The following is a 26,936-nucleotide window of genomic DNA, read 5'->3' on the forward strand; positions in this document are numbered from 1 at the left end:
ACTGAGTCCATCTAGCTCAGTATTGTCTGCACAGACTGGCAGCAGCTTCTCCAAGGCTGCAGGCAGGAATCTCTCTCAGCCCTATCTTGAAGATGCCATGAGGGAACTTGGAACCTTCTTCATTCAAGCATGCAGGTGCTCTGGGAAGAGCAGAAGGTTTCAAAGTTTCCTCCCTGGCTTCTTCAAGATAGAACTGAGAAAGATTCCTGCCTGCAGCTTTGGAGAAGCCGCTGCCAATCTGTGAAGACAATACTGAGTTAGATAGACCAATGGTCTGACTCAGTATATAGCAGCTTCCTGTGCTACTATATATGTTCCTATCTTCACAACTCAGAAGAGGGGTTGAGGCTAGGAGAATAGTGTTTTGTCCAGGTCTACACATGCATAGGAGTTGTATAACCTACGTTACTCTCCTTGCTTGCCCCAGAGAATCCTCGAAAGTGTTGTGTGTTGAGGGAGCTGAAAATTTTCTCCTAGCAATCTCTTGTATGCCCACCACCACCTCAAAAAACTTCAGTTCCATTGATTCCTACAAAGTGGAAATGGAATTCAACCCACTTTAATATGTGATAGAGGTCAGAGGTTTCCAAATTTGGGTCACCAGATGTTGGACTACAATTCAGAACATCCCCCCCAAATGCGGCAGAGGACTAGGGAGGTTGTAAGCCAAGAACATCTGGAGACGCAAGGTTGGGAATTTCTGGTGAGGGTTATGCCCCTGAACAAGAAGCTCCCTGGCCCTCCTAGCTAGCACTGCACCAGCTCCCAAATGGGCATTTTATCTTCCCAGTCCCTCTCGCAAACCAGGAATGTGGAACACTCTTGAGTGGTCCTTACAGGTGCTATTCCAACTAGGGGAACACCAGACTGTGTTAACCTTTCATCCTTTGCTCTCTTTTTTTTTTCTCCCTCCGGGCCTTGCCTGTTTCCTTCCACCTTCCCTTCTGGTAGTGAGATAAAACTGTCATCTGCTGACAACACCATCCATGAAGAGCTCCCGGGAGGCGAATGGGAGACAGCCACACTGGAGGGATGCTGGAGGAAAGGACAGACTGCCGGTGGCAGCAGGAACTTCCCGTCTTTCCACACCAATCCCTGCTTTCCACTCTCCATTCCTGCAGGGGTGGGACAGAGCAGTGTCAAGGTTGCCCTTCGCCAGCATTGCTCAGATAACAAGTGCCGTCCAATAGGGTTTCATGTCTTCCAGGTAGGATTGAGGTTAGCAATTGCTGCCTTGTACGGAGTCATAAGAACATAGGGACTGCCCTGCTACGTCATGCCCAAGAATGCCCATCTAGTCCAGCATCCTCTTTCACACCGTGGCCCACCAGATGTCTCTGAGAAGCCCACAGGCAAGAGGTGAGGGCATTCCCTCTCTCTTACAGTTGCTCTCCTGCAAGTGGTATTTAGAGGCATCTAAAGGCTGAGGCTGGAGGTGGCCTCTGAGGCTGGAGGTGGCCTGTAACCACCAGATGATTAGCCATTGATAGACCTGTCCTCCATGACTTTGTCAAAGCCCCTTTTAAAGCCATCCAAGCTAGTGGCCATCACCACATCTTGTTGCAGAGAATTCCATAGATTAATTACATGTCGTGTGAAAAAGTACTTCCTTTTGTCAGTAATAAATTTCCTGACCTTCAGTTTCATGGGATGACCCCTGGTTCTGGTGTTGTGAGAGAGGGAGAAAATTTTTTCTCTCTTCAGTCCATGCATGATTTTATACATCTCTATCATGTCTCCCCGTAGTCAGCTCTTTTCCAAACTAAAAAGCCCCAGATGCTGTAGTCTTGCCTTATAAGGAAGTTGTTCCAGGCCCATGATCATCTTGGTTGCCCTCTTCTGCACCTTTTTCAGTTTTACAGTATCGTCCTCACGATATGGTGACAAGAACTGTATGCAGTACTCCAAATGTGGCCACACCATAGGTTTGTATAAGGGCATGATAATACAGGAAAACCTTGCCGTTAGTGGTTCCACGTATCCGCGGGGTGTCTAATAGACACCCATTTCCAGTATCCACAGATACTGGGGTTAAAACCCATGTATCCGCAGTTCCTAGAGGGCTGGAAGTGACCGTGGAGGTAACTTCCGCTTGCCATTTTGTATAAAGGAGCCATTTTGTGGCTTGTTTCTTTAAAAAAAAACACCCCAGACTTTCCCCCACAACTTTTCACAGTTTTTGGAGGCATCTTGTCCTTTGGGGGGCATTCCTGGGCACATGGGAGATCCGCGGACCACACCACAATAAGGTCCCCCCACCCCGCTGCCTTTTTGGGCCTGTTTTTGGCTTTTTCCCTCCACTGTGGAACCTAACCCCTCTTTCCCCATAATCATGATGCCTCGTTACTCACGGTTCTGTTACTTGCTGTAGTAGGTGAGCAACGAGGTTCTCTTGTATTAGCATTTTTATTTTCAGTCTCCTTCCTAATGATCCCTAGCATGGAATTTGCCTTTTTCACAGCTGCCGCACACTGAGTTGACACTTTCTATGAGCTGTCCATCACGACCCCAAGATCTCCTGGTCATTCACCAACAGCTTAGCTCCCATCAGCATATATGTGAAGCTGGGTTTTTGTCCCAATATGCATCACTTTACACTTGCTAACACTGAACCACATTTGTCATTTTGTCGCCCACACACCCAGCTTGGAGATATCCTTTTGGAACTCCTTACAATCTGTTTTGGATTTCAGTACCCTAAATAATTTAGTCTAATTTGTAAATTTGGCCACTTTGCTGGTTACCCAAACTTCTAGATTATTTATGAGAACTGGCCCTGGTACAGATCCCTGGGGGTCTCCACTTCCTACTTCCCTCCATTGTGAAAACTGTCCATTTATTCCTAACCTCTGTTTCCTGTCCTTCAACCAGTTACCAGTCCACGCATGAACCTGCTCCCTTATCCCATGACTGCTAGGTTTACTCAAGAGTCTTTGATGAGGAACTTTGTCCAACGCTTTTTGGAAATCCAAGTATACTATGTCAACTGGATCACCTTGATCCACATGACTCTTGACACTCTCAACTCCAAAAGGTCCATCTTTCCCAGACTCTGACTAGCAGTGCTTCTCCAGGGTCTTGGAGAAGGGTCAATTCCCAGGCATCCTAACTGAAGTTTACAGAACTTGTCCCTGCTGCCGTCAGACGGAGGAATGAAGTTTTGCACTTGTAATCTCAGAGCAAGCCTTCCAACAGGGCTGGTTTTAGGGCGCTCAGGGCAAATTGCCCTCCAGTGGGCCCCCTCCTATGTTGGTGGTCCTCCCTATGTGAGTGGGCTCTGATGGGCTTACCAAGTGGTGGCAGCAGCAGCTGTTGCCATGATCCTCTCTCCACTGGGCATCTAAAACTGCGGTTTTAATTCTACAATGCCCTCCAATATATCATCACTCTGGAGGCACACTGTGTTGGGAGCATTGCAGGGGACTAAAGTGTTGGTTCCAGCTGTGTGAGTGCTAAGAGGAGTCCTGGGCAGGAAAGAGAGAGTTTTGTTTTGTTTTTGGAAGGGAAGACCACCAGCAGCTATTGCATCAGTGATGGTGAGCACACACACCCTCTCTGTGGAACTGCAGGCTCCAGATTTGCCCAAGGGTGTTGTGTGCTGACGGCAGGCTTGCCTTCTGAGACTTACGCTACCCATCTTCTGACCTCTACTCTTGGTTCAAGATGCTTGAGAATGAGACCTCAGCAGACCTCATTTGTGTGCCTTGTGAGCAGAGTACATATCCTTTCTTCACAGTCAAGTCAACCTGAAAGGTGTCTCCTAAACTCAGACATTGTAAAAGCTACTGGCCTGAACCAATGAACTGCGATAGCTTAGGCCAGGGGTTCTCAAACCGGGGTCCCCAGACGCTGTTGGATTATGACTCCCATCATCCTTCAGCCATTGTGGCTGGCAATGATGGGAATTGTAATCCAATAACATCCAGAGACGCAAGTCCGAGAACTGGCTTTGGCAAATGTCTCTCAGTTCAGACCTCTGCTGCTTCTCAGCCTGCTCTATACCTGCAGCCAAATGAGTTGAGAGAGACTGGAGGTTGGTAGTGTGAACTCTGCTGTTCCCGCCTGCAGGTGGGGACCATGCTTTTAAATGCACCCCTAACTTTTCCAGTTCCCCACAAGTAGTATAGTTCTCAAAAGGCCAGGATGTAACAATTCCCCCTGCTGTGTTAGTTTTGTTTGCAAGGATTTTGTTTTTTAAATGACGCTGGAGGATCAGGTAGAGAAATCTCCCCCGTGCAGTGTGACATGGAGCAGTCCATTCTATCACCTCCTTCTGCTGTATGTGTGGACTAGGCTAGATATGTGGAAGACTATCTGAAATTAGGCCTTATCTGCACATGGAGCAAAATAAGGTGGTAGAGAGTGGAAGTAACGGAATGGACTGTAGCACTTCAAGCTGCACTTTTGAGCATTCTCCTACCTGAACATCTCCCTGCAAATAGAAACTAGCACAACAAGGAATGAGCTGGGCCAGAAACTCTTTCCCTGGTGTGCAGTGTTGATTCGCAGGATGTTCTTTTTACATAGGCATTTGGAACTGGTACTCCTGCCTGTAGTCTGAAATGGTTCATTCTGCCTTCTCAGGATTCTTGCCCCCTTAACCGGCTGCACGTGTAAGCCGGGGCTTCCTCCCTGCCTGAAGGGAGTGATCCCTGTAATGTTTTCAGATGACAGGGAAGTCTTTTAATCTGCCCACCTTCATTCCAGGTCCCCAGTGACAACAACAACGTGAAGATGCCTCCCTCTTCTTTCCTCCACTTGGAGCCCGTGATTAGCTGTGTGCCCCACTGCTACTCTCAGGAAGTAAGCCAGCTGTGCCGCCTGCCTTCAGGGAATTACGCCATTGTTCCTTCAACATACTTGCCTGACACAGAAGGCAACTTCTCCGTGATCATAGCAACCAAGATAGACAGGTAAAGCTTGGCTTGCTTCTGTTTGGATGGAGACATGTATCTGGGAAAGCAGGACTTGTGCGCTTGACTTGTTTCACTTGTGACCCCTTTTTGGCTCAATGCTTCTGGGAGAGTCCAGTTCTAGGAACCTTTTCACACTACATAAAAAGCCAGCTTTTTAAATGGTTTGACTGTTATGCTTTTTCTTTCCGAAAGAACTTTGGGAATGGTAGATGTTTAAGGTGCCTGGTTCATTCACATAACTGCATTTTGCAAGGTAAATATGCCCTAGGACAGGGCTGTATAACCTCGGCCCTCCAAATATTATTGGACTACCCCAATATCCCCAGCCACAGTGGTCAATAGCCAGGGATTATGGGAATTGTAGTCCAATAAGAGCTAGAGGGCTAAAGTTGTGCAGTCCTGCCCTAGGAACATGGGAAGCTGCTTTATACCAAGTCAGACCCTGGTCCCTCTAACTCAGTAGTATCTGCACTGACTGGTAGCAACTCTCCAAGGATTCAGGCAGGAGTCTTTCCCAGCCCTACCTGGAGATGCTGCCGGGGATATTTACCCCAAAGGATATTTACCCCATTCCCTAAGAAAAGCCAGTTCACAACCACCATTTACAGGGCTGTGTTGATCTAATGCATTAATAGTTTTAACCTGCCTTTTGGAGTCTAGCGCCCACAAGGTGGTTTGCATAGCATTCATTTCTTTTGCACCAAGGAAGTCAGAATCTGCAGCTCCATGTAATCCATATTGCATAATTGTTTGGCCTCTCTGTACAGCAAGAGCCACACAAAATTAAGCTGTGTGAAGGGATCCATCATGTAAGTTGCTTAGCAGCCAGCCTTGAGATATTTCTATGCCTGACCCTTTTGCAGGGTAGCTTTGTTTCCCTAGATCAAGGGCCTGTGCATGTTTTGCATGTTCAGGTATGTGCTGTGCAGTATTAGTCTGGAATGTGATACTGAATTGGCTGGGGTTGAATCATGCAGGACTTCAGCAAAAATTCCCTATTGTCTCTGCTTTTGCAGAATTTTGAGCGTCAAAACCCTTCAACCTTGGTTTGACCAGAGGGCATTTTGTGGGAACAAAAAAAAAATTACAGTATACCCCACGGGCAGTGATAACTCTGACGTAACACTTTAAGCTCTCTGGGAAACTATCTCCAGGCTACATCCAGGAGTTTTCCCAGCTCCCGCCAACCTCTGACTGGCCTAATTACTACATGTTTATCTAGGGGTAACTGTTTCAGACTTTCTGAAGCTGCTGATCTATGATTAGTTCCAAAATGTCTGCTGATGTTGCAAAATAAATTCCAAGTCCCTACCAACTACGTCCATGTTATAGAAATGTACAAAATCAAGACTAAACCCATGCAAACTGAAGTACTAATTGCTTGCCTTTACTTTTACACAGGAAAAGCATTCGGATCCAGGAGACTTTGGGGCAAAGGCTGTATGAAGTGGGTGGAGTATATTTAATTATTGTAAAATGTAATTGTTTACTTTTAAAAACCCTATCTCATTTTATCATTGTTGAAAGGGTCTGCTCAGTGCATGGCAGCAGTGAAAAAGGCAAATTCCATGCTAGGGATCGTTAGGAAAGGGATTGAAAATAAATAATGCATGGTGTGGAGAAAGTGGAGAGAGAGAAATTCTTCTCCCTCTCCCATAACACTAGAACCAGGGGTCATCCCATGAAATTGATTGCCGGGAAATCTAGGACCAACTAACAGAAGTACTTTTTCACACAATGCATAATCCACTTGTGGAATTTTCTGCCACAAGATGCGGTGACAGCCAACAACCTGGATGGCTTTAAGAGGGGTTTGGATGACTTCATGGAGGAGAGGTTTATCAATGGCTACTAGTCGGAGGGCTATAGGCCACCTCCAGCCTCAAAGACAGGATGCCTCTGAGTACAAGTTGCAGGGGAGTAACAGCAGGAGGAAGGGCATGCCCTCAACTCCTGCCTATAGGCTTCCAGTGGCATCTGGTGGGCCACTGTGCGAAACAGGATGCTGGACTAGATGGGCCTCCTTGGACCTGATCCAGCAGGGCTGTTCTTATCATTATAAGTAAACCAAAGTGGCTAAAAGCATCAAAGACCATGAATAACAAATAATCAAATTTTGGTACAAAAAGACAACAAGCAGCAAATAGATAACTCAAGAATCCAAAACAGTCAGAAGGACACAGCCCCATTGCAGCAGCATGAGAACTGGCACAACAGTAGTAATCTATTTTATTTATTTCAAATAAGTAAAGTTCTGTTACTTTCTGTGTAGGGATGTGCATGGAACTGCGTGGGGGAGACTCGAAGGTGGCGGGGGTACTGCTTTAAGAGCAGAAGAGGGTGCACTTATCCCTCCCGCTGCTTTCCCCCCGCCAGTGTCTGTTTTCCCCCAAGCCCATTGAGGCATCAGCGTACCTCCCTGCTGTCTTGTTGGGCTTGGGGGGGAAATGTACGCCAGTGGGGGGAAAGCCGTGGAAGGGGTAAGTGCACCCTCTCCCGCTCTTAAAGTTAGACACCCCCCGCCGGCAGAACCGCCCATCCTCTGAACCGGTTCTGTGCAGATCCCTATTTCTGAGTACAAGAGACCCTTCCATTTTGCACGTTCATCTCCTGCAGTTTTGCCTGTTCACAGGCGGCTTCCTTGTATACCCATTTAGTTATTGCTGGGATAGTTCCAGCTATTCATGGAGTTTTCCACTTACAAAACCCCTTTAACTGACCCCTAGCCAAATTAGCATACCTGGAGCAGGCTGTGAGCCAGCTGAGAGGGGAGGGATTGGATACTTTAAACCCCACCAGCAGCCTGTGTGTTTCCCGGCTGCTGTGCAGGTTGTATATTGAAACTTTAAAACCCCTGGAACAGCCTGCACCCTACTCAGGTGGTGTGCAGGCTGCTCCAGGAGGTTTAAAATTTAAATACCCAACTCCGAGGATGCTGAGAAGCAGCACAAAATGGGATATTTAAACTTCCTGGAACAGCTTCTCAGAAACCCAACTCCATTTTCCAGGTCGGGTCTAGTATTTGAATATTGAGGCTTTAACGTTCATGGAATTTTCCTGGAATGTTACCCCCATGGTCTTCTAGGGTATGCTGTACATTCAAGGCAGCTTGCAACCATCATAAAACCATGCACATGCACGCACACACACACAATCGGTTTAAAAGAGCCAAGAATAAACAATACCGTCAAAGATTCAGAAAAACCACCGAGACCTGCTACAAGGAATAAAAGCCACATTAAGCAGATAAAACTTCAGAAAGCAGCAGGTGATAGTGGGGGTGAGTCAGATTTCCTGGAGCATGAAATTCCATCCATTGTCTGGGTGCTTCCAGTGGTATGGCCCTATCTCACCTGTCCAGCAATCACACCTCTGATAACGTCGGGACCCACAGGAGGGCCTCCCCAGAAGACTTTGGAAGAAGGGTCCTCAATCTTGGGTCCCCATTGTGGCAGGGGATGGTGAGAGCTATGCTCCAACACCATCTGGGGACCCAGGTTTGAGCACCCCTGCCTTAGAGAATGGGCAAGTTCATATGGGCAGAGACAGTCCTTTTAGGCACTTTGGGTCTAAGCCAGGGCTGCACAACTTTGGCCCTCCTGCAAACATTGGACTGCAAACCCCATCATCTCTGGCTTTGGGCTACTGTGGCTGGGAATGATGGGAGTTGTAGTCCAAAAACAGCTGAAGAGTCAAAGTCTCCAGCCCTGGTCTACGCTGTTGAGGGTTTTAAAGGTAATAACCAGCCCTTGAACGCAGTCTGGAAAGTTAGCTAACACCAAAAGCCTCTCTTCAAGTCTTCTAGGAATTTGGCTGCAATCCTAAGGACGTTTAGGAAGAAAGAAGTCCAACTGAACTCAGGACATCGTTTTTCTCAGCTGGTGTAGGAGGTCGCCCAACGTGGGCTACATCCTTCCACATGCTCCAGGAGGCAGGAAGTAGAATTAATTAAAGATCCTTTAACCCAGCCCCTGTGGGCAGATCCTCTCAGTTTATTTCTTGCCTCTGCTCCAGAGAGTCGCACTCGCTACAGCTTGCTCTTCTGTTCTGGTTTCACTTACTTAGTTTTTTCTGATCCTCTTCTCTGGTCTGCTTCCCTGAGTTTCCACGTCCCTTTTCTCTCTTTATCCTCCACTCTGCTCTTGCTGCCTTTTCCTCCTGTCTTTAAAAACAAACAAACAAAAAAACCTTATCCTATTCCGTCTCCACCTTTACTCTATTGCTGCTGCTGCATCTCCGCTGGGACACTGCCCCTTTCCCATTGCCCTCCGTTTCTATCCCTCTCGGCCGATGTTCTGGCCTTCAGGGAGGGACACGCCCATCACCAGCTCTTACCGCTGAAGCTACGGGAGAGCCAAAAACACTCTGTGGCGATGTCAGCAGAAGGAGGGAGACTTGCTGGCGCCAGTGGACCACAGCGACTCACCTCAGCCCCTGAAAGTCGGCCCAGAGAGGAGCGCGGGAATGCCGGGCACGAACATTGCCACTGGACCTTGCTGGCGCTGGAGCAGAAGAAGAAGCAAAAGAGGCACCGGCTCCTTGACCAAGGGCACTTGCTAACCTCCCCAGTGGCTGCTAAGAAATCGCCAGACAGGGCTGATGGGAGGGCGCTTGCGGAGGCATCCTCTCCTCCACCACCATTTCTCCCTAGCCTCGCAACATACTGCGGTGGAACCTATGTCCCCAGTGCGTAGGCTGTTGGTTGTTTTTCTGGGGAGAGCTGGTCCACTGATTGGGGTCAGCAGGTAGATCAGCCTGAGGCAGGCCGACACACTAAATCTGGAGCGGAGGGCTGGTCTACTCGTCTTAGGCAGTGGGTAGACCAGGCCTCCACCCTGGACTTTGTGCATCAGCCCACCTCAGAGGACTAGTCTGTTTGCTGACCCCAATCAGAAGACCAGCTCTCTCCAGAAAAACAGCCCTCCAAAATGGCGCTCGAACACTCAAAATGTTTTGAGTGTTTCATCGAAACAGCTGGCTTGGCTGCTGTTTCGATGAAACATTTTGAGCATTTTTCTTTTTGGGCTTGAAACAAAACGCAAAATCTGTTTCATGCATACCCCTAATTTCGACACGATGAGGACTAGAAACATTGCTTACAGTGTTTACATTCTAACTTACAAGAGCTTCAGGAACTAGCAGTATGGGTCAGAAGTTGCATTGGCACATTTTATGGTGCATCCTAACCCTGCAGGTGTCTGTTGAAACGTTTCCTGGAAACTTACAAAGTACATAACATTGTGCATGTTTGTGTGTTTGTCTTTCTGCAGGTTTCCTTTAAAGCTGTGATGAAAATGTAATTTGAAATTGACACATCAGCCCTGAGTACTCTGTAGAGAGCCTTGGGGAAAGTGAAGTCGTCTTCAGTCAAAACAGAAATGATCTAAACGTATGCCAGGCCCTCTGATTTCTTGGACACAGTAGCATCCAACCTTTTTATCCAGCCTCTCTGTAAAACAAAATGAACTAGATCCTAAGTCGAATTCCTTCCTCTGTTTTTACAGCTCACCTGTATGAACTTCCACCTAGGCTGACATGTTTTACAGTATTTTATGGACTTCAGTCTGTGTACTTCAGTCTCTCCCTGCCACCCCAAAATCAGTGAAAAGATGTGTTGTGCATGCACTGCATCCAGATTGGTTTTAATTCCGTGGTAATCCTTTGGTACTTTGGCCTCTGTGTGTGTGTACATAGTGCAAACTTTGGGAAAAGAATACTTTTACCAAGTACACTCCCAAGACTGATGGATGAGAAAGGAGATGTGATAAAGAAATGGAAGGCCTCAATTATTTCAGGAAGGGAGTTCTTAAAAACTGGAATGTTGAATTGCCAGATATTCTTTACACCTTTCATACATACACACAGGCAGGAGCCCACTAGGCTGAGCAGTGTTTGTGGCCAACCAAGCTGAAGGGAGGATGTTTGATGGCTCACCAGGTGCTTGATACCCCATCTTGCTGCCACTTGTTGCAGGTAGCAAAAGCAGGTGGTTTATCCAACCTCTTGGATGTTTTGTATGGCTCTGGGGCTGCATTTGGCTTGGTGGGTCACAAGTTATGTCGTCTTGCTCTAGGTTCTTGCCCTACACATCATCTGGAGCTGCTGCCTGCTCCACCCCATAGTAGACATTTGTCCCCTCCCCCCCATCCCTCAATGCTCACTTCACCATATTGCTCAGCCCTTATGCTCAGCTGTTCCTTTGGGAACAACACAGAGGGTTATGGGAGGAAAGGTTCTGTCTCTGTTCCCTTCCCTTGGTTCCTGCATTCTTCTGCACCGCCCATGCTGGATGTTCTTAGCACAGTTTCCCACTGTGACTCTCCACTGCCTTATAGACAAGAGTTGCATTGGTTGTATCCGCTGCCTCTGGTGGCTTTCTTCTCTTTCAGCTCCTGCTAGAAGAGGCTGTTGTAATTATCTGTCAGGCGTGCCTGTAGTCAGGTTGGTCTAGCAGTGGCTGCTGCACAGTCGTTTTGACCTTTACTTAATTTATCTAAGTTATTTATCTGGGAAAGACTGTCGGCAGTTTGTGAGAGAGTGTGAGCACAATCTCTTGTAAATGCTGTTGGTTTGAAACGGGTGGGGTGGGGTGGGGAATTTCTTGTAATGGATTTCAGAGGAACTGTAATTTAAATTATTTTGGGGTGATGCTTCCTTCCCCCTGGTGCAAGAAACTAGTTCCAGCTGATCTTTTTCCAAATTTCCTTGTAAAGCATTTATTAAGTGAGATTTAAAAATATTGTGCTTTTTTTTTTTTTTAAAGTAAGCAACGTGGTTGAAATATCTCTTTTGGGTTGGGGGGAATTAAAATGTTAAATGGCAAGCTTTTTATTGTGTGTTCTTATGTTCTGATACTTTCAGATAGTATAGCAGATGTAAGAGAGGAGAGCTAGTCTTGTGGTAGCAAACATGAACTGTCCCTTTTGCTAAGCAGGGTTCCTCTTGATTTGCACTTGAATAGGTGACTACATGGGAACACTGTTAGATATCCCCCTTAAGGGATGGATGGGGCCATAGCTCAGTGGAAGAACATCTGCATGATCAGTGGCTGTTGAAGCCAAAGCCCACCGGAAAGAGAAGCAGGCAGAATCCCTGCAAAACAGTTCCCGCATGCTGGGAATGTTGTAGGTGTGGCTTTCCAGCCCCATCACTCCCGATAATGGGGGTTCTTCAGAGCAGGCATTAGAGCCTACAGAAACCCAGGGGCAGCCTGTGCAGGACTTGAAGCAAGTGGAGTCTAGCCATGGGACCGCCAATGTCCTAAGTTCACTCCCTAGTATCTCCAGGTAGGACTGGGAGAGATTGCTGCCTGAAACAAGAGAGAGCCACTGCCAGTCAATATAGACAATGCTGAGCTAGATGGACTAATGATCAGTCTCGACATAATGTGGCTTCCTATTTTAAGTTGAAAATGTTCCCAATTTCTCTGCTGTAGCTCCCTCTCTTTCATGTTACATTTAACATTTTTAATCTGTTCTCTCCATATAAATAAATTAATAAATTGACATACATAAAATGGCATTGAGGAAGGCAATTAAAACAAGTCCTAGTAAGAACTAATCAGCCTACTTTCCTTTCTCTCTCTCTCTACAACTGAACCAGATTTGGTTCAAATCGAGGTCCACAAGTTAGATTTCTTGCATCTGAAATGTTCACATGTCCACCATCTTGGATTGGGGTGGTTGGCATCACCACACACCACACCATTAGGGCATCCCTGTGTGTCCCTACAGCTATAGCAAATTTGGTTCAAATTAGTTAAGTGGTTTACAGGTTAGCCCACTTGCGCCTCAAATTTTACATGTCTGCCATCTTGAATCAGGGTGGATGACATAATCACAAAACATGCCATTGAGGAGTCCCTGTGTGTCACTACAGATGTGCCTAATTTTGTTCAAATCGGTTAGAAAGTCCTCAAGTTAGACCACTTGCACCTCAGACATTCATGTGGTTGCCATCTGGAATTGGAGTGAATGATGTCAGCACACACCATGCCATTTGGGCATCCCTATGTGTCCCTACAGCTATAGCAAATTTGGTTCAAATAGATTAGGCGGTTCACAAGTTAGCAATTTGGTGCATATTGGTCCAGGTGTTGCAAAGTTGATGGGGTGGGGGTGGTCACACAGACAGACACAGAATACTGGAAAGTTGCCCCCCCCCACAAAAGCCTCATAGGGATATAGAATAGCTTTCTCCATAAACAAGAACACTGGTTGTCTGCATGGCTGCAGTCATACCATGCAGTCATGGAATCCAGAGTATCTACCAGACTCATGCAATGCTGGTATTACTTTATTTAAAAAGCAAGTTTCTAGCCTTGATTGTAGGGGAGAAAAGAATGAAATGAGAGACAAGCTAAAAGCTCTAAGAGTACATGAGGTGGTAGAGCCTACACAGACTGTTCTACAGAAGCGTCCAGACTGAGCAAGATGGCATGACAAACTAGCATGGAAGCAGAACATAACAGCCCTGCTGGATCAGGCCCAAGGCCCATCTAGTCCAGCATCTTGTTTCACACAGTGGCCCACCAGATGCCTCTGAGGAGCCCACAGGCAAGAGGTGAAAGCATGCCCTCTCTCCTGCTGCTGCTCCCCTGCAATTGGTATTGAGAGGCATTGTGCCTCTGAGGCCGGAGATGGCCCACAGTCACCAGACTAGTAGCCATTGATAGACCTCCATGAATTTATCTAAAGCCCTCTTAAAGCCATCTAGGCTATTGACTGTCAACACATCTTGTGGCAAAGAATTCAATAGATTAATTATGCGTTGTGTGAAAAAGTACTTCCTTTTGTCAGTCCTAAATTTCTTGGCAGTTGGATTCTTTTTTCTAAACTAAAAAGCCCTAGGTGTTGTAGCCTTGCCTCAAAAGAAAGGTGTTCTAGGCCCCTGATCATCTTGGTTGCCCTCTTCTTCACCTTTCCAGTTCTACAATGTCCTTCTTTAGATGTGACTAGAATTGTACGCAGTACTCCAGGTGTGGCCACACCATAGTTTTGTATAAGGGCATTCTAATATTAGCAGTTTTATTTCCAATCCCCTTCCTAATGATCCCTAGCATGGAATTGGCCTTTTTCACAGTTGCCGCAAATTGAGTTGACACTTTCAACGAGCTGTCCACCACGACCCCAAGATCTCTCTCCTGGTCAGTCACCGACAGCTCAGATCCCATCAGCCTATACTTGAAATTGGGTTTTTTCGTCCCAATGTGCATCACTTTACACTTGCCAACACTGAACCACATTTGCCATTTTGTTGCCCACTCTCCCAGTTTGGAGAGATCCTTTTGGAGCTCCTCACAATCCATTTTGGATTTCACTACCTGGAAGAGTTTGGTATCATCTGCACATTTGGCCACCTAGTCGCTAACCCCAACTTCTAGATCATTTATGAATACATTAAAAAGCACCAATCCCAGTACCGATCCCTGGGGGACCCCACTTCTTACTTTCTTCCAGTGAAAATTTTTTATCCCTACCCACTGTTTCCTGTCTTTCAACTAGATAGCAATCCAAACATGTACTTGTTCCCTTATCCCGTGACCGCTAAGTTTCCTCAGGAATCTTTGATGAGGAACTTTGTCAAAAGCTTTTTGGAAGTCCAGGTATACTATGTCAACTGGATCACCTTGATCCACACACTTGTTGACACTCTCAAAGAATTCCCAAAGGTTGATGAGGCAAGATTTCCCTTTGAAGAAGCCATGCTGGTTCTCTCCTAGCAGGGCCTGTTCTTCTATGTGCTTTACAATTTTAGTCTTGAGGATGCTTTCCATCAATTGGCCTGAAACGGACGTTAAGCTTGTAATTTCCTGGATTGCCCCAGGTCCCTTTTTGAAAATTGGTGTTACATTTGCTACTCTTCAGTCCTCTGGTACGGAGCCTGATTGCAGGGATAAGTTATATATTTTAATAAGGAGGTCGACAATTTCACATTTGAGTTCTTTCAGGACTCTTGGATGGATGCCATCCGGCCCAGGCAATTTGTTAGTTTTCAGTTTTTCCAGACAGTTTAGAACATCATCTCTCGTCACTTCTATCTGACTCAGTTCTTTAGCCTCCATCCCTGAAAAGCCTAGTTCAGGAGCAAGTATATGCTCAGTATCCTTTGCCATGAAGATGGACGCAAAGAACTCATTTAGCTTCTCTGCAACCTCCATATGCTCCGTAATAACCCCTTCCACTCCCTTGTTGTCTAATGGTCCAACTATCTCCCTGGCAGGTTTGCTGCTTCTGATGTATTTAAAGAAGTTTTTGTTATTCCCCTTGATACTTTTAGCTGAATGTTCCTCAAACTCTCTTTTCGCCTCCCTTATTGTCACCTTGCATTTCTTTTGGCAGAGTTTGTGTTCCTTTTTGTTCTCATTTGGGCAGGCCTTCCAATTTTGGAATTAAGTCTTCCTCCTTTTTAGGGCTTCCTTGACATTACTTGTTAGCCATGCTGGCATCCTCCTGGACATAGTGGTACCTTTCCTCCTTTTTGGTATACAATCTAACTGGGCTTCTAATATTGTGGTTCTGAGTAAACTCCAGGCATTCTGGAGTGAAGTGACTCTTCTTATTCTCCCTTTCAACTTTCTTTTCACCATACGCCTCATTTTGGAGAAGTTTCCTCTTCTGAAATTCAAAAAGTGTCTGTGTTAGACTTCCTTGGTGATTCTCTTCCCACATGTATGCTAAATTGGTCGCACTATGATAGAATATCAAAACAATATCAAACCACAGCGTGATCCTGTTCCTTCCCCTGGCCACAGCCCTCTGTCTACCAAGGAGCAGAGACTGGTCCTGAAGCACTCCTGCATTTTACACTTGCCACCCCATCTAGAATAGGATATCTAGATATCTAGAATAGAATAGAATGCCACCCCATCTAGAATAGGTTGAATACTTCCCCCACCAGACCAGCTTTCCCTCCTGCTGGTAATACATCTTGCCTGGATTAAGATTTGATCCACTCTTTTCTATCACAAATGTATTCGATCCAGGGTGTTCTAGTGCTATATTTGTGCTGCAGAATATTCATCAATGCATTAATTAGAATTGAAGACAATATTTCAGATACTTATTCTATCCATTCTATTAACACACTGGAGAATATCCTTTTCCAGAGCTAGGCCTTCTGCGCATCAGGCAGTCTTAAAAACAGAAGTCACAAGTAAATGCTGTATGCAATTAATTAATGCAGGTGTTCTCGAAGTTGGGTCCTCTGATGTGGTTCAACTACAACTCCCATGTTCCCCTGCCACAACAGCCCTTGGCCTCCCCCCGAGCTTTCCTTCAGACAGGTGTAAGAGGCACGGCAAAAAAACAAGCTGTCTCCCAGCCAGCCAGCCAGCCCCCTTTAGGGGCCACTGAACATTTGTCTCTCCACTTGTTCAGTGCTTCTGATACTAATACAGAAAGATCTCTATTGAAGTTCAGTGAACTTTCAGTCTCCTTAGTTTCCTATCACCCCTTCAGGTGATAAGCAGAGGAATATAAGGAGGCTCACCCTGCTCCAGAAAGTGGCCAGAATGTAGATGACCAAACGTGGCTTTGATCCGCCTGTGGAAAGTGTCGTCCTCATTGGGATAGTGATGCCCAAACACAAGCCAGCATATTCATTCATTCATTCGATTTTTATACCACCCTTCCAAAGTGACTCAGGGCAGTATACAATTAAAACAAAACCATTAAAACCAATAACAGTTAAAACGGAAATATAAACAATGTAAAACATCAATTAACAATCAACATGATGTTGCCATATGACGTTACCTGAGGTATGGACCAGGGAGGTCTGGGGGTCAAAGGCCAATGCTGCAAATATAGGGAATGATTAGTCATGACTTGAGCGAGCACCTCCACCACATCCCAGGGAAACTTCTTCCCCTGATTCTGAGGACTCCCCTGAGGCACTGCCAGCCCTAGTAGAAATCTTCCAACACTGCCAGAGCCAACCCTCAGAAAACTGGGCAAGGCCCCTTTTAAGCAACAGAGTCGTCTCCAGAGAAGGGGTGGCAGCAGCCACAAAACCTGGCAGCAATCTTCTAAGCAGCTGCTGGAGCAACATCCCTCTTTCTTATTTATTCATTCATTCATTCATTCAATGTATATACCGCCCTTTCAACAGGGCTCAGGGCAGTTTACAACAGGATAAAAACAATTAAATCCAGTTAACAATTAAAATCAAATCTATAAAAACAGAATAAAACCAATTTAAACATTCAAACAGCTAAAAACCCTGGAAAACCAGGGCAACGATTGAAAACAGTTTAAAACAGGGAGGCTAGGCCAAACAGATAGGTTTTAAGGCTTCTATACTAAGATCTCTTAGGCGACTGTACCCTGCTCTTATGTGTTATCAGAGTCTCCTTCAGCCTGTCTTGGAGATGCCTGGGAGGGAACTTGGGACCTTCCACATGCAAGCATTCTGTTGCTCTTCCCAGAGCAGTCCCATCCCATAAAAGAAATATCTTACAGAACTCGCATGTAGCTTCCCATTCACAAGCAAAGCAGGGCGGACCCCATTTAGCAAAGGGGACAATTCATGCTTGCGACTACAAGACCAGCTTGCTTTGCTGCACGGCGGCTCTCTGCAGCACAGGCTTGCCAAGAAGTAGTATTCTCTATAATAAAGTGGTAAGGTGTGAGCCTGTGTCTCTGCCTGTGTCTTTCTCGGCCGTTCTGGGCATGCGCGGAGCGCATGCCCAGAACAACCGTGAAAGATACGGCCGCAGGGACACGGCGGCCATGTTGGCTCCCGGTCTGGGAGCAGGAGAAGCGGGCACCGGGAAGGGCAGAGGCGGCAGCAGTGGGACCAGCCCGGCCGCCGCCGAAGCCGGGCGGGGGTGAGGAGACGGCGGGGGAAGCCGGCCAAGGCGACGGCAGAGCCGCGGCCTCGGCCAGAGAGCATGCTGCGGCCGCAGCAGGGAGACTGAGCCCGCAGGCGGCGGTGGCCGCCGCGGGAAGCCCAGAGGCGGCGGCGGCAGAACCAGCCTGGCCACGGGGAGGGTAAGGGAGCCCTGAGGTGGCGGGGGGCCTGAGGTGGGAGGCCTGAGGTGGCGGGGGGCCTGGCTCGGCCGGCAGCGGCCCCGGATGGCACCGGCCCTGGCCGAAGGAAGCGGTGGGCCCGGGTGGGAGGAGGCGGCGGTTGAGGGCAGAGACTAGCGCCCATTAAATTAACGGGCTGAAAAATACTTGTGGTTACATAAACTCCTTCTGGATGTTGAAATAGATGAACCAAGACCAATCATGAAGTATGAGGACAACCAGAGTGGCATCCTTCTCTCACAAAGTGACAAGACTACACAAAGAACCAAACATATTGACGCTAGTAAGTACCACTTTGTAAGGGACTTGCAAGAGAAAAATTTGATCCATATCAAATACTGTGTGATGGTAACAGGACCTTTTCACGAAACCTTTAACTAAAGATCAATTTAGTTGATCTAACCCAGTAGAGCTTTGCCATGCTCCCTCCCTCAGTGTTTTAAAAAACAACTAAAAACACATCTTTTAAAACAGGCTTTTAAATGTTTCACCTGTTGCATATATTTAGTAGGTTCTTTAGTTCCTACAATTTGTAGTTTTTTAAAATTACTTTTAATTTGAAATTTTTAAAATGAGTCATTGTGATTATGGTTTTAGCTTGGATTTTTAACTTTTTAGCTTAATTTGGTTAATTTTATTAGTCTGATTTTACACTGTAACTATTTTATAAATGTTGTGAGCCGCCCTGAATGGTAGCGTATTGGAGGGGCAGGGAATACATATTTCAAATAAATAAACAAATTTCAGTATTTGCAGGAAGCAATGGGACTTTTGAACGGAAGAATGAGACAATGGGAACGTTGGAAGCCACCTAATGGCACAGTGGGGAAATGCTTGACTAACAAGCAGAAGGTTGCTGGTTTGAATCCCCGTTGGTACTATATTGGGCAGCAGTGATATAGGAAAGATACTGAAAGGCATCATCTCATACTGCGTGGGAGGAGGCAATGGCAAACCCCTTCTGTATTCTACCAAAAGAAAACCACAGGGCTCTGTGGGCACCAGGAGTCGAAATTGACTTGACAGCACACTTCACCTTTAACTAAGCATTGTCTCTTTTCTTGCACAAGGCATACTTACCTCTGCATGTATTTGTCTATGTTGGGTCCTTGGGGTGGAATCAATCTTCAGTTCTGTTGATTGGTTGTTTTGTCAGTGCCCTTGGTTTTGTTGTCCCCCTCTTGCAGAAGTGTTACCTCATTAGCTATGTCAAGAAATAATGAAGATGTGGTTTCTGCCACTAAAATTAAGCCTCTTGTTTAATTACTTACAAATCAAGCAACCGTGCTGCAACAGAGGCTCCTTTCCCTCCTCCCGGCCACTTCCAAAACTTGCAAGAGTCAGTCTTCAAAGGAGAGTAATTTCTGATAAAAAAAACAGTTTTGAAAACACTGTCAGGGTGTGAGAAACCAGCATTTTGTGCCTCTCCTCCCACGTCTCAATCACTTGGGATGCCCCTGGGGAGAAGACTCCTATCAGCTCCTCAATAGCTGGAGCCAGGCTGATCTTCTCTTGCTGGTTTTTAACTTGTTCTATCTGGGTGGAGTATCTGTCTGTAACTCCTTGAAGCCTGAAGGAATTCAGAATGTTTAGGTGTACAAGAGTGCCATTCAACATAGATGTGTACCCACATAAAACATCTGGATAATCTAAACCTGTTAGTTATAGTTTGATCTATGGGTATTCTCAGATTCTGAGACAGCCACTTGGAAGTTTTTCACATGGGGCTTTTAAAGCCCTTTAATTCGCATCTCCTCTGGAATGGAGGGTTGCATTCACATATTGTGAACCACCACCGAAGGGGCAACACTAAAGGGGGCTGCCCCTTTGGGGGATAACGAGAGCGAGGGCCAGGTGTTTGGCTGAGGATCCCTTGTGGTGTGTAAAGGTGGGCAGGTATTTTAATTTGGCTTCTGTTTTAAGATCCTGGCTGAATTGTGTTCTAATGTGTCTGGGTTTGTTTGGAGATTGGGAGATAGGGGGTGTATCCACTGATTATGGGGCATTTATTCCAGTGGTGGTGGGGAATAGAAGAAGTAATGTTGACTGTTGCAAGGGAGGGGAGATCAGAAACCTAATTGCTGTTTCCCCTTCTGGCTGTCTTGCCAGCTCTTTGACCTTTGAAAGCAATGCCAATGACTTTGTAATGCCAGGTCGGTCCAGAATAAACCTGAAATCATCCGTTATCTGATTCTGGAAAAAGGGGCCGATCTGCTATGTATTACAGAGACTTGGTTGTGGGAGGCTGGGGGCCCAGTGTTGTCCCAGCTTTTTCCTCCAGGGTACTCTGTTGAGGAGCAGGTGAGGGGATGTGGGCAGGGAGGTGGAGTGGCTGTGGTCTATAAGAACAATATCTCCCTTGCCAGGATCCCTGTTGAAGTGTCTGATCATATTGATCATATTGACTGGGACTTCTGTTGGTGTACTGACTTCCCCGCTGCCCAACGGGGTCCCTAACTGAGCTGACAGACTTGGTCTTGGGCTTGGCGTTGGAGTCTCCCAGGCTTGTGGTGCTGGGCAACTTCAATGTTCACTTTGGGACCAATTTGTCTGGGGCGGCTCAGGAGTTCATAGCAGCCATGACAACTGTTGGTCTATCCCAAGTGGTCTCAGGAGTGACACATATTGCTGGTCACGTGCTCTGATCAGGGTGGTGTTCCGTAGGTGGGGACTCCTGTGATTTCCCCATTGTCATGGATGGACACCATCTGGTTAATATTGGACTCATAACCACGCTCCACGTCTGCAGGGGCTGGGGGCCTAGTAGGATGGTCTGCCTGAGAAGGTTATTGGATCCAATAGGATTCCAGGAAACCTTGGAGGGATTTTGTGCTGGCTCTGCTGATGATCCTCTCGACACTCTGGTGGAGAATTGGAATAATCAACTCACCAGAGCAGTGGACGCGATCGCTCCTAAGCATCCTCTCCAACCCGCTTCGAAACTGGCCCCTTAGTATATGGAAGAACTATGGGAGCTGAAGTGGTGAGGCAGAGTACTAGAATGCAAGTGGAGAAAGACTCAACTCTGTTCCGACAGATGACTACAAAGAGCGCATTAGAAGATCTATGCTCACACAATATGTGCGGCAAGTAAGCGATTCTTTTCTTCCTGTATCGCATCCGCAAGTTCTCGTCCGGCGGAGTTGTCCAGGGTTGTGAAGGGGCTAATGTGCACCCCTTCCCCCTTGAATCAGTATTTGGAACCAACAGTTACTCTCTGTGACATTTTAAATGAGATTTTTGGGGACAAAATCTCTTGTATTTGGGGCAACTTAGATTCAAACTCCACAATAATTACAGAGTCGGATGCCGAGGTGTCCAGCAGCTGCTCTTATGTTATGGCCCTGGATCAATTTCAGTTTGTGACTCCTGAGGATGTGGACAAGTTGCTTGGAATGGTGCGGCCTACCCCCTGTCTTCTTGATCCTTGCCCGACATGGCTTATACTATCTGGCAGGGAGGTTGTTGTAGAGAGCCAGGCAGAGATTATAAATGCTTCTCTGAGGGAGGGCAGGATGCCCCCTTGTCTGAAGGAGGCAATCATTAGACCGCTTCTGAAGAAGCCTGCCTTGGATCCCTTGGAGTTGAGCAACTACAGGCTTGTCTCGAACTTTTCGTGTCTGGGCAAGGTGATTGAGAAGGTGGTGGCCTTCCAGCTCCAAGCAGTCTTGAAGCAAACTGATTATCTAGACCCATTTCAAACTGGCTTTTGGGCAAGGTATGGGGTAGAGACTGCTTTGGTTGGCCTGATGGATGATCTCCAATTGGGAATTGGTAGAGGGAATGTGACTCTGTTGGTCCTTTTGGGCGTCTTGGCGGCTTTCGATACTATTGACCATAGTATCCTCCTGGAATGTCTGAGGGAATTGGAGGTGGGAGGCATTGCTTTGCAGTGGTTCCACTCCTACCTCTCGGGCAGATTCCAGATGGTGTCCCTTGGAGACTGTTCTTCCAAATCTGAACTTTCCTATGGTGTCCCTCAGGGCTCTGTATTGTCTCTGATGTTGTTTAACATCTACATGAAACTGCTGGGAGAGATCATCAGGAGATTTGGTGCAGGGTGCTATCAGTATGCTGATGACATCCAAATCTACTTCTCCATTTTCGACCTCATCTGGAGAAGGCATCATCCCCCTAAATGCCTGCCTGGAGGCAGTGATGGGCTGGATGAGGGATAACAAACTGAGGTTGAATCCAGATAAGACAGAGGTACTTATTGTGCGGGGTTGGAACTCGGGAGACGATTTTGATCGGCCAGTTCTGGATGCAGTCACACTCCCCCAGAAGGAACAGGTTCACAGGCTGGGGGTGCTTCTGGATCCGAACCTCTCCCTGGTGTCCCAAGTTGAGGCGTGTTGGAAGTTAAGGACTTTGCGCTGTCTCGTCTCAGACAGTGGAGGACAGACTAGTAAGTCAGAGGGCTAGAGGGTCAAGACATTGGTCATCCCTTCTCCATTGCTCTGACACTATCCCTTTGAAATGTGGATTGCTACTCTTAGGGATTAACTTCCTTCCTCTCCTCTCTTCCCGACCTGCCCTTCTATCTTGCAACATGGCAAGCCTCTCTCCCTGCACCATGTGTGCAGAGAAGATGCAGAATCCATCTGCATCCAGCTAGATAGATAGATTAGAGATCCTAACTCCTCACTTTCCTATCTAGAATGGAGTTCCTTAATAAATGCCTTATATATTGATTTGAAACTATGAATTGGCTCCAAGTTACTTTACTCTCAGCATACACGCATGCCTAACTAAATCCGCTGTGTTGTGCCTCTGTGCACTCTGCTATAATGAGAAAGGGATTCTCTCACCACAGAGAATTTCCAACAAGGCGGTAGCCAGAGGTGCTTTTTATCAGCTCCAGCTGCATCTGTTTCTTGAGATGAACAACCTCAAAACAGTGGAACATATGCTGTTAAGCTCTAGACTGGATTACTGCAATACGTTCTATGTGGGGCTGCCCTTGTGTGTAGTCTGGAAACTGCAGTTGGTTCAGAATGCAGCGGTCAGGTTGGTCTCTGGATAATCTAGGAGATACCATATCACTCCTGTGTGGAAAGAATTACACTGGCTGCCTATAAGTTTCTGGGCAAAATACAAGGTGCCAGTTATTACCTATAGAGCGCTAAACAGCATAGGCCCTGAGCATTTAAGAGAATGTCTTCTTTACCATGAGCCCCACCGCCTGCTGAGATCATCTAGAGAGGTTCTCCTGCAGTTGCTGCCAACTCGTTTGGCGACTACTTGGGAATGGGCAGCCTTCTCCGTTGCTGCGCCTGGACTTTGGAATGTGCTCCCTGTTGAAATAAGAGCCTCCCCATCCCTGGCAACTTTTAAAAAGGCACTAAAGATGCATTTATTCACCCAGGCTTTTTAATTAGATTTATGGTTTAAATTTTTAATGCTGGTTTTAAATGATTTTAATGTTAATGTTTTTAATATTTAAATGATTTTAGTTGATCTAGTTTTGATTTTAACTGTTAATTTATTTTAATTGTTGTAAACCATCCTGAGCCATTTTTGGAGGGGTGGTATATAAATCAAATAAAAAAATAAAAAATAAATATTGGCCAGATTTACCCCGAAGTCCCTGTGAGTTATCAGGGAGCAGTTCACACACAATTCGGGTTTTTCACAGAACTTTAGAGTGAAGCCCAATTTATATCTGGGGTAAAAAAATCCACTATTTGTGTCAGATTTTGGGGACAACTTTGAGTTCGCAATAAAGCCTCCCAGTAAACTTGTGGTAAAGCCTGCTGAGTGTAAAAGTCTGGTGAATCATAGAAGTGATTTTTAATTGACTTTTTAAAAATTGACATACTGAAGACCCCTGTGTTGGGAAAGCAATGACAGTTTGTTTTATTTTCTGCTCCAGCAAGATAAGCATATAGTTCTTCAAAAAATAAAAAGTCATTGATGCAGCTTTAACACTAAAGCAGAGATGACAGATTTCTAATTTGGCCATTGCTGCAGCTGGGAAACATTTTTGGGGAATTGAAGGCAAGGTCAGGGTGCCTTTTTTTTTTGTCTAGCTATTTTAAAGAACCCAACAACTTGTGATTTTGATGAAAGAGGCTTGTAACATGAGCAACAACCATGACAATAGACCTGACAGTTATTGTTTCAGCTTCTTCTTGCCCTTGCTTCTGGGCTTTTAATTTATCTGCAGACATTAGCTGCAGGGCATTGCTGAGGTCATGCCCTCTCTCCTACTGTGGTTCCCCTGCAACTAGTACTAGGAGGCATCTTGCCTCTTTGCCTGGAGGTGGCACTAGTAGCCACTGATAGACATCCTCCATGAATTTATCTAAGCCAGTCCTGCTCAACTTAGCCCCCCCCCAGCTGTTTTTGGACTACAACACCCATAATCCCCAGCCACAGTGGTCAATAGTCAGGGATTATGGGAATTGTAGACCAATATCCGCAGGACGTGGCCAAACATGGCTTTGATCCGCCTGTGGAAAGTGTCGTCCTCATTGGGATAGTGATGCCCAAACACAAGCCAGCATATTCATTCATTCATTCATTCGATTTTTATACCACCCTTCCAAAGTGACTCAGGGCAGTATACAATTAAAACAAAACCATTAAAACCAATAACAGTTAAAACGGAAATATAAACAATGTAAAACATCAATTAACAATCAACATGATGTTGCCATATGACGTTGCCTGAGGTATGGACCAGGGAGGTCTGGGGGTCAAAGGCCAATGCTGCAAATATAGGGAATGATTAGTCATGACTTGAGCGAGCACCTCCACCACATCCCAGGGAAACTTCTTCCCCTGATTCTGAGGACTCCCCTGAGGCACTGCCAGCCCTAGTAGAAATCTTCCAACGCTGCCAGAGCCAACCCTCAGAAAACTGGGCAAGGCCCCTTTTAAGCAACAATAGTCAGGGATTATGGGAATTGTAGACCAATATCTGCAGGATGGCCAAAGCTGAGCAGTCCTGATCTAAGCCCTTCTTAAAGCCATCCAGGCTGGTGGTGGCTGTCACCACATCTCCCTGCTATTAAAAGTGTCACCTTGATTTCTGCAGCTCATGCTGCTGTTAAAGGCATAGAAGCAGTCTGAGCAGGATTTTTCTGTCCAGCTGGCCGCCCTACTAAAACACAGCAATGAAAGGCAAGTGTTGTTGCCAAGTGATACACAATGAGGCTATTTACACAACTGGGCGGGCAGGTGAGGGAGAAGGTTTTGTAAACATACCTCCCAGATGATGCACTCCCAGATGATGCACTCCCAGATGATCCATGATGTTGTAAGCCACGTGGATCTCTGGAGATGACGACAAAAGACAGGGGCCAACATAAGACATATTTGGTGCCTATATCAAATGGCCTTTACTGAACCATACAGTACAAGGAGAATGGCATGTAAGTGTAAAATGAAGTTGGAAGATGTTAGAAGGAATAGGATTAATCCATGCACCCAAAATTGGGGAAGCGAGGAAAGGGTCAGATTATTCATCTTCATCAGGCAGATAAGGCTGAGCCTCTCTCCTTCGCCTCAAATAAAAGTGCAGAAACATAACCCGTTAATGTACCGACCGCCCTACCGAATGCCTTAAGATGGACTAGGAAGTAAGTGCATAATATGCTCAGGAGGGATTGGCCAAACCTCTCCAAGGCCTGTCTTAAGCCTAAAAGCATAGAAAGTAGCCACCTTCATGACATAACTAGCTTTGGTGCGTGGTGCCCACAAAGCATCAATTGCCTTGCATGCCTCTAATTGCCAAGACTCCATATCATTTCCAGGAGCTGTCTCCGGACCTAGCTCTCTGAAACACCCTTCCTGAAAATGTGATAATGCATTGGTGCTCTCATTCTACAGGCCAGATATGTGCTGGGACACAAACAAAATATTAGACTGGAGACAATGCAGGACAAACGTGGATAAAAGGCTGATCACCCTAGGAGAACGAGAAGACTGTGTGTTGATAATATGAGAAACTGCTTGGTCATCACATCAGAAATGCACCATGGAATGCTAAATTCCTCAGTCCAGAGGTGCACAGGCACAACAATAGGAAACAATTCCAGGAATGTCTAACAATTCCCTAGTCACTCTGGCTCTATGCCATTGATCTCGCCATTGGGCTACAGTCCACCAGCCCCTAAAATATACTCCAAAACTGTGGCTCCCTACCAAGTTGAACTGAACTTATAGTTTGGCCATGAGGCCAACCAAGGCAGTCTCAACCCCGTAGCCCAAATGAAAGCCAGTTTAAAATGGGTCTAGATAATCTGCATCATCCAAAACTGCCTTTTGCTGAGAGGCCACCACCCACTTAATTACCTTGCCCAACCATGGGAGGTTAGAAACAGGTTTGTAATTAGCTAACTCCAAGTGCTCCAGTGAAGCTTTCTTCAAAGTGGCCTAATAATAGCCTCCTTAAGACAAGGAGGCATCCCGCCCACCCTCAGAGAAGCATTTATAATATTTACCAGAACTTCTCTGATAATAAATTAGATTATATACTCCACGTTGGGCAAGGGCCAAGGGAACAGGTTGTAGGACGCACAGTCCAACGCAGTTGGTCCACATCCTTAGGAGTAACAAACTGGATATGATCCAATCTAATCCTGTAAGAGGAGTTGCTGGACACATTCCTCAGTAGACTCTGCAGTAACTGTGGAGTCCAGCTCAGACTGAATATGAGAGATTTTATCTGCAAAAAAAATCATTTAAAATGTCACAGCGAGTAACCGATGGTTCCAAGTTTAAATTCAAGGAGTAGGAGGTACATACTAGCCCCCTCACAATCCTTAGACAACTCAACTGGACATGAATTTGTGGAATGCAATGTGGGCAGAAAAGAACTGCTTCTTTGCCGCCTGCATTGCCAGAGCATAGATCTTCAAATGTGCTCTGTGTTGCGCCCGATCAGACCTGCACTGATTCTCCCTCCACTTGTCCTCTAGTCATCTACTACGTCACTGCTTCGCATCCTGTAGTTCATCTGAATATCACGTGGCTGTCTTTG

At 46.2% G+C, this 26,936-nt stretch overlaps 2 protein-coding genes across 8 annotated transcripts in view; both read left to right on the plus strand.

Moving 5' to 3' along the window:
- Nucleotides 1-11,739, plus strand: part of CAPN10 (calpain 10) — a 36,721-nt gene extending 24,982 nt beyond the window's left edge. For all 7 annotated transcript variants that reach the window (XM_053309454.1, XM_053309456.1, XM_053309458.1 and 4 more), the window contains exons 11-14: nt 952-1,207; nt 4,708-4,913; nt 6,318-6,363; nt 10,187-11,739. In XM_053309454.1, coding sequence (XP_053165429.1) covers nt 952-1,207; nt 4,708-4,913; nt 6,318-6,363; nt 10,187-10,216 — 538 coding nt within the window. In that variant the 3' untranslated portion in view covers nt 10,217-11,739. The remainder of the gene's footprint in view (nt 1-951; nt 1,208-4,707; nt 4,914-6,317; nt 6,364-10,186) is intronic.
- Nucleotides 11,740-17,592: 5,853 nt separating this feature from the next.
- Nucleotides 17,593-26,936, plus strand: part of LOC128351269 (cytochrome P450 2J4-like) — a 57,588-nt gene continuing 48,244 nt past the window's right edge. The window contains exon 1 of the mRNA XM_053310657.1: nt 17,593-18,230. Coding sequence (XP_053166632.1) covers nt 18,156-18,230 — 75 coding nt within the window. The 5' untranslated portion in view covers nt 17,593-18,155. The remainder of the gene's footprint in view (nt 18,231-26,936) is intronic.

Source organism: Hemicordylus capensis, chromosome 3 (genome assembly GCF_027244095.1).
Source record: "Hemicordylus capensis ecotype Gifberg chromosome 3, rHemCap1.1.pri, whole genome shotgun sequence".
NCBI classification, from domain to species: Eukaryota; Metazoa; Chordata; class Lepidosauria; order Squamata; family Cordylidae; genus Hemicordylus; species Hemicordylus capensis.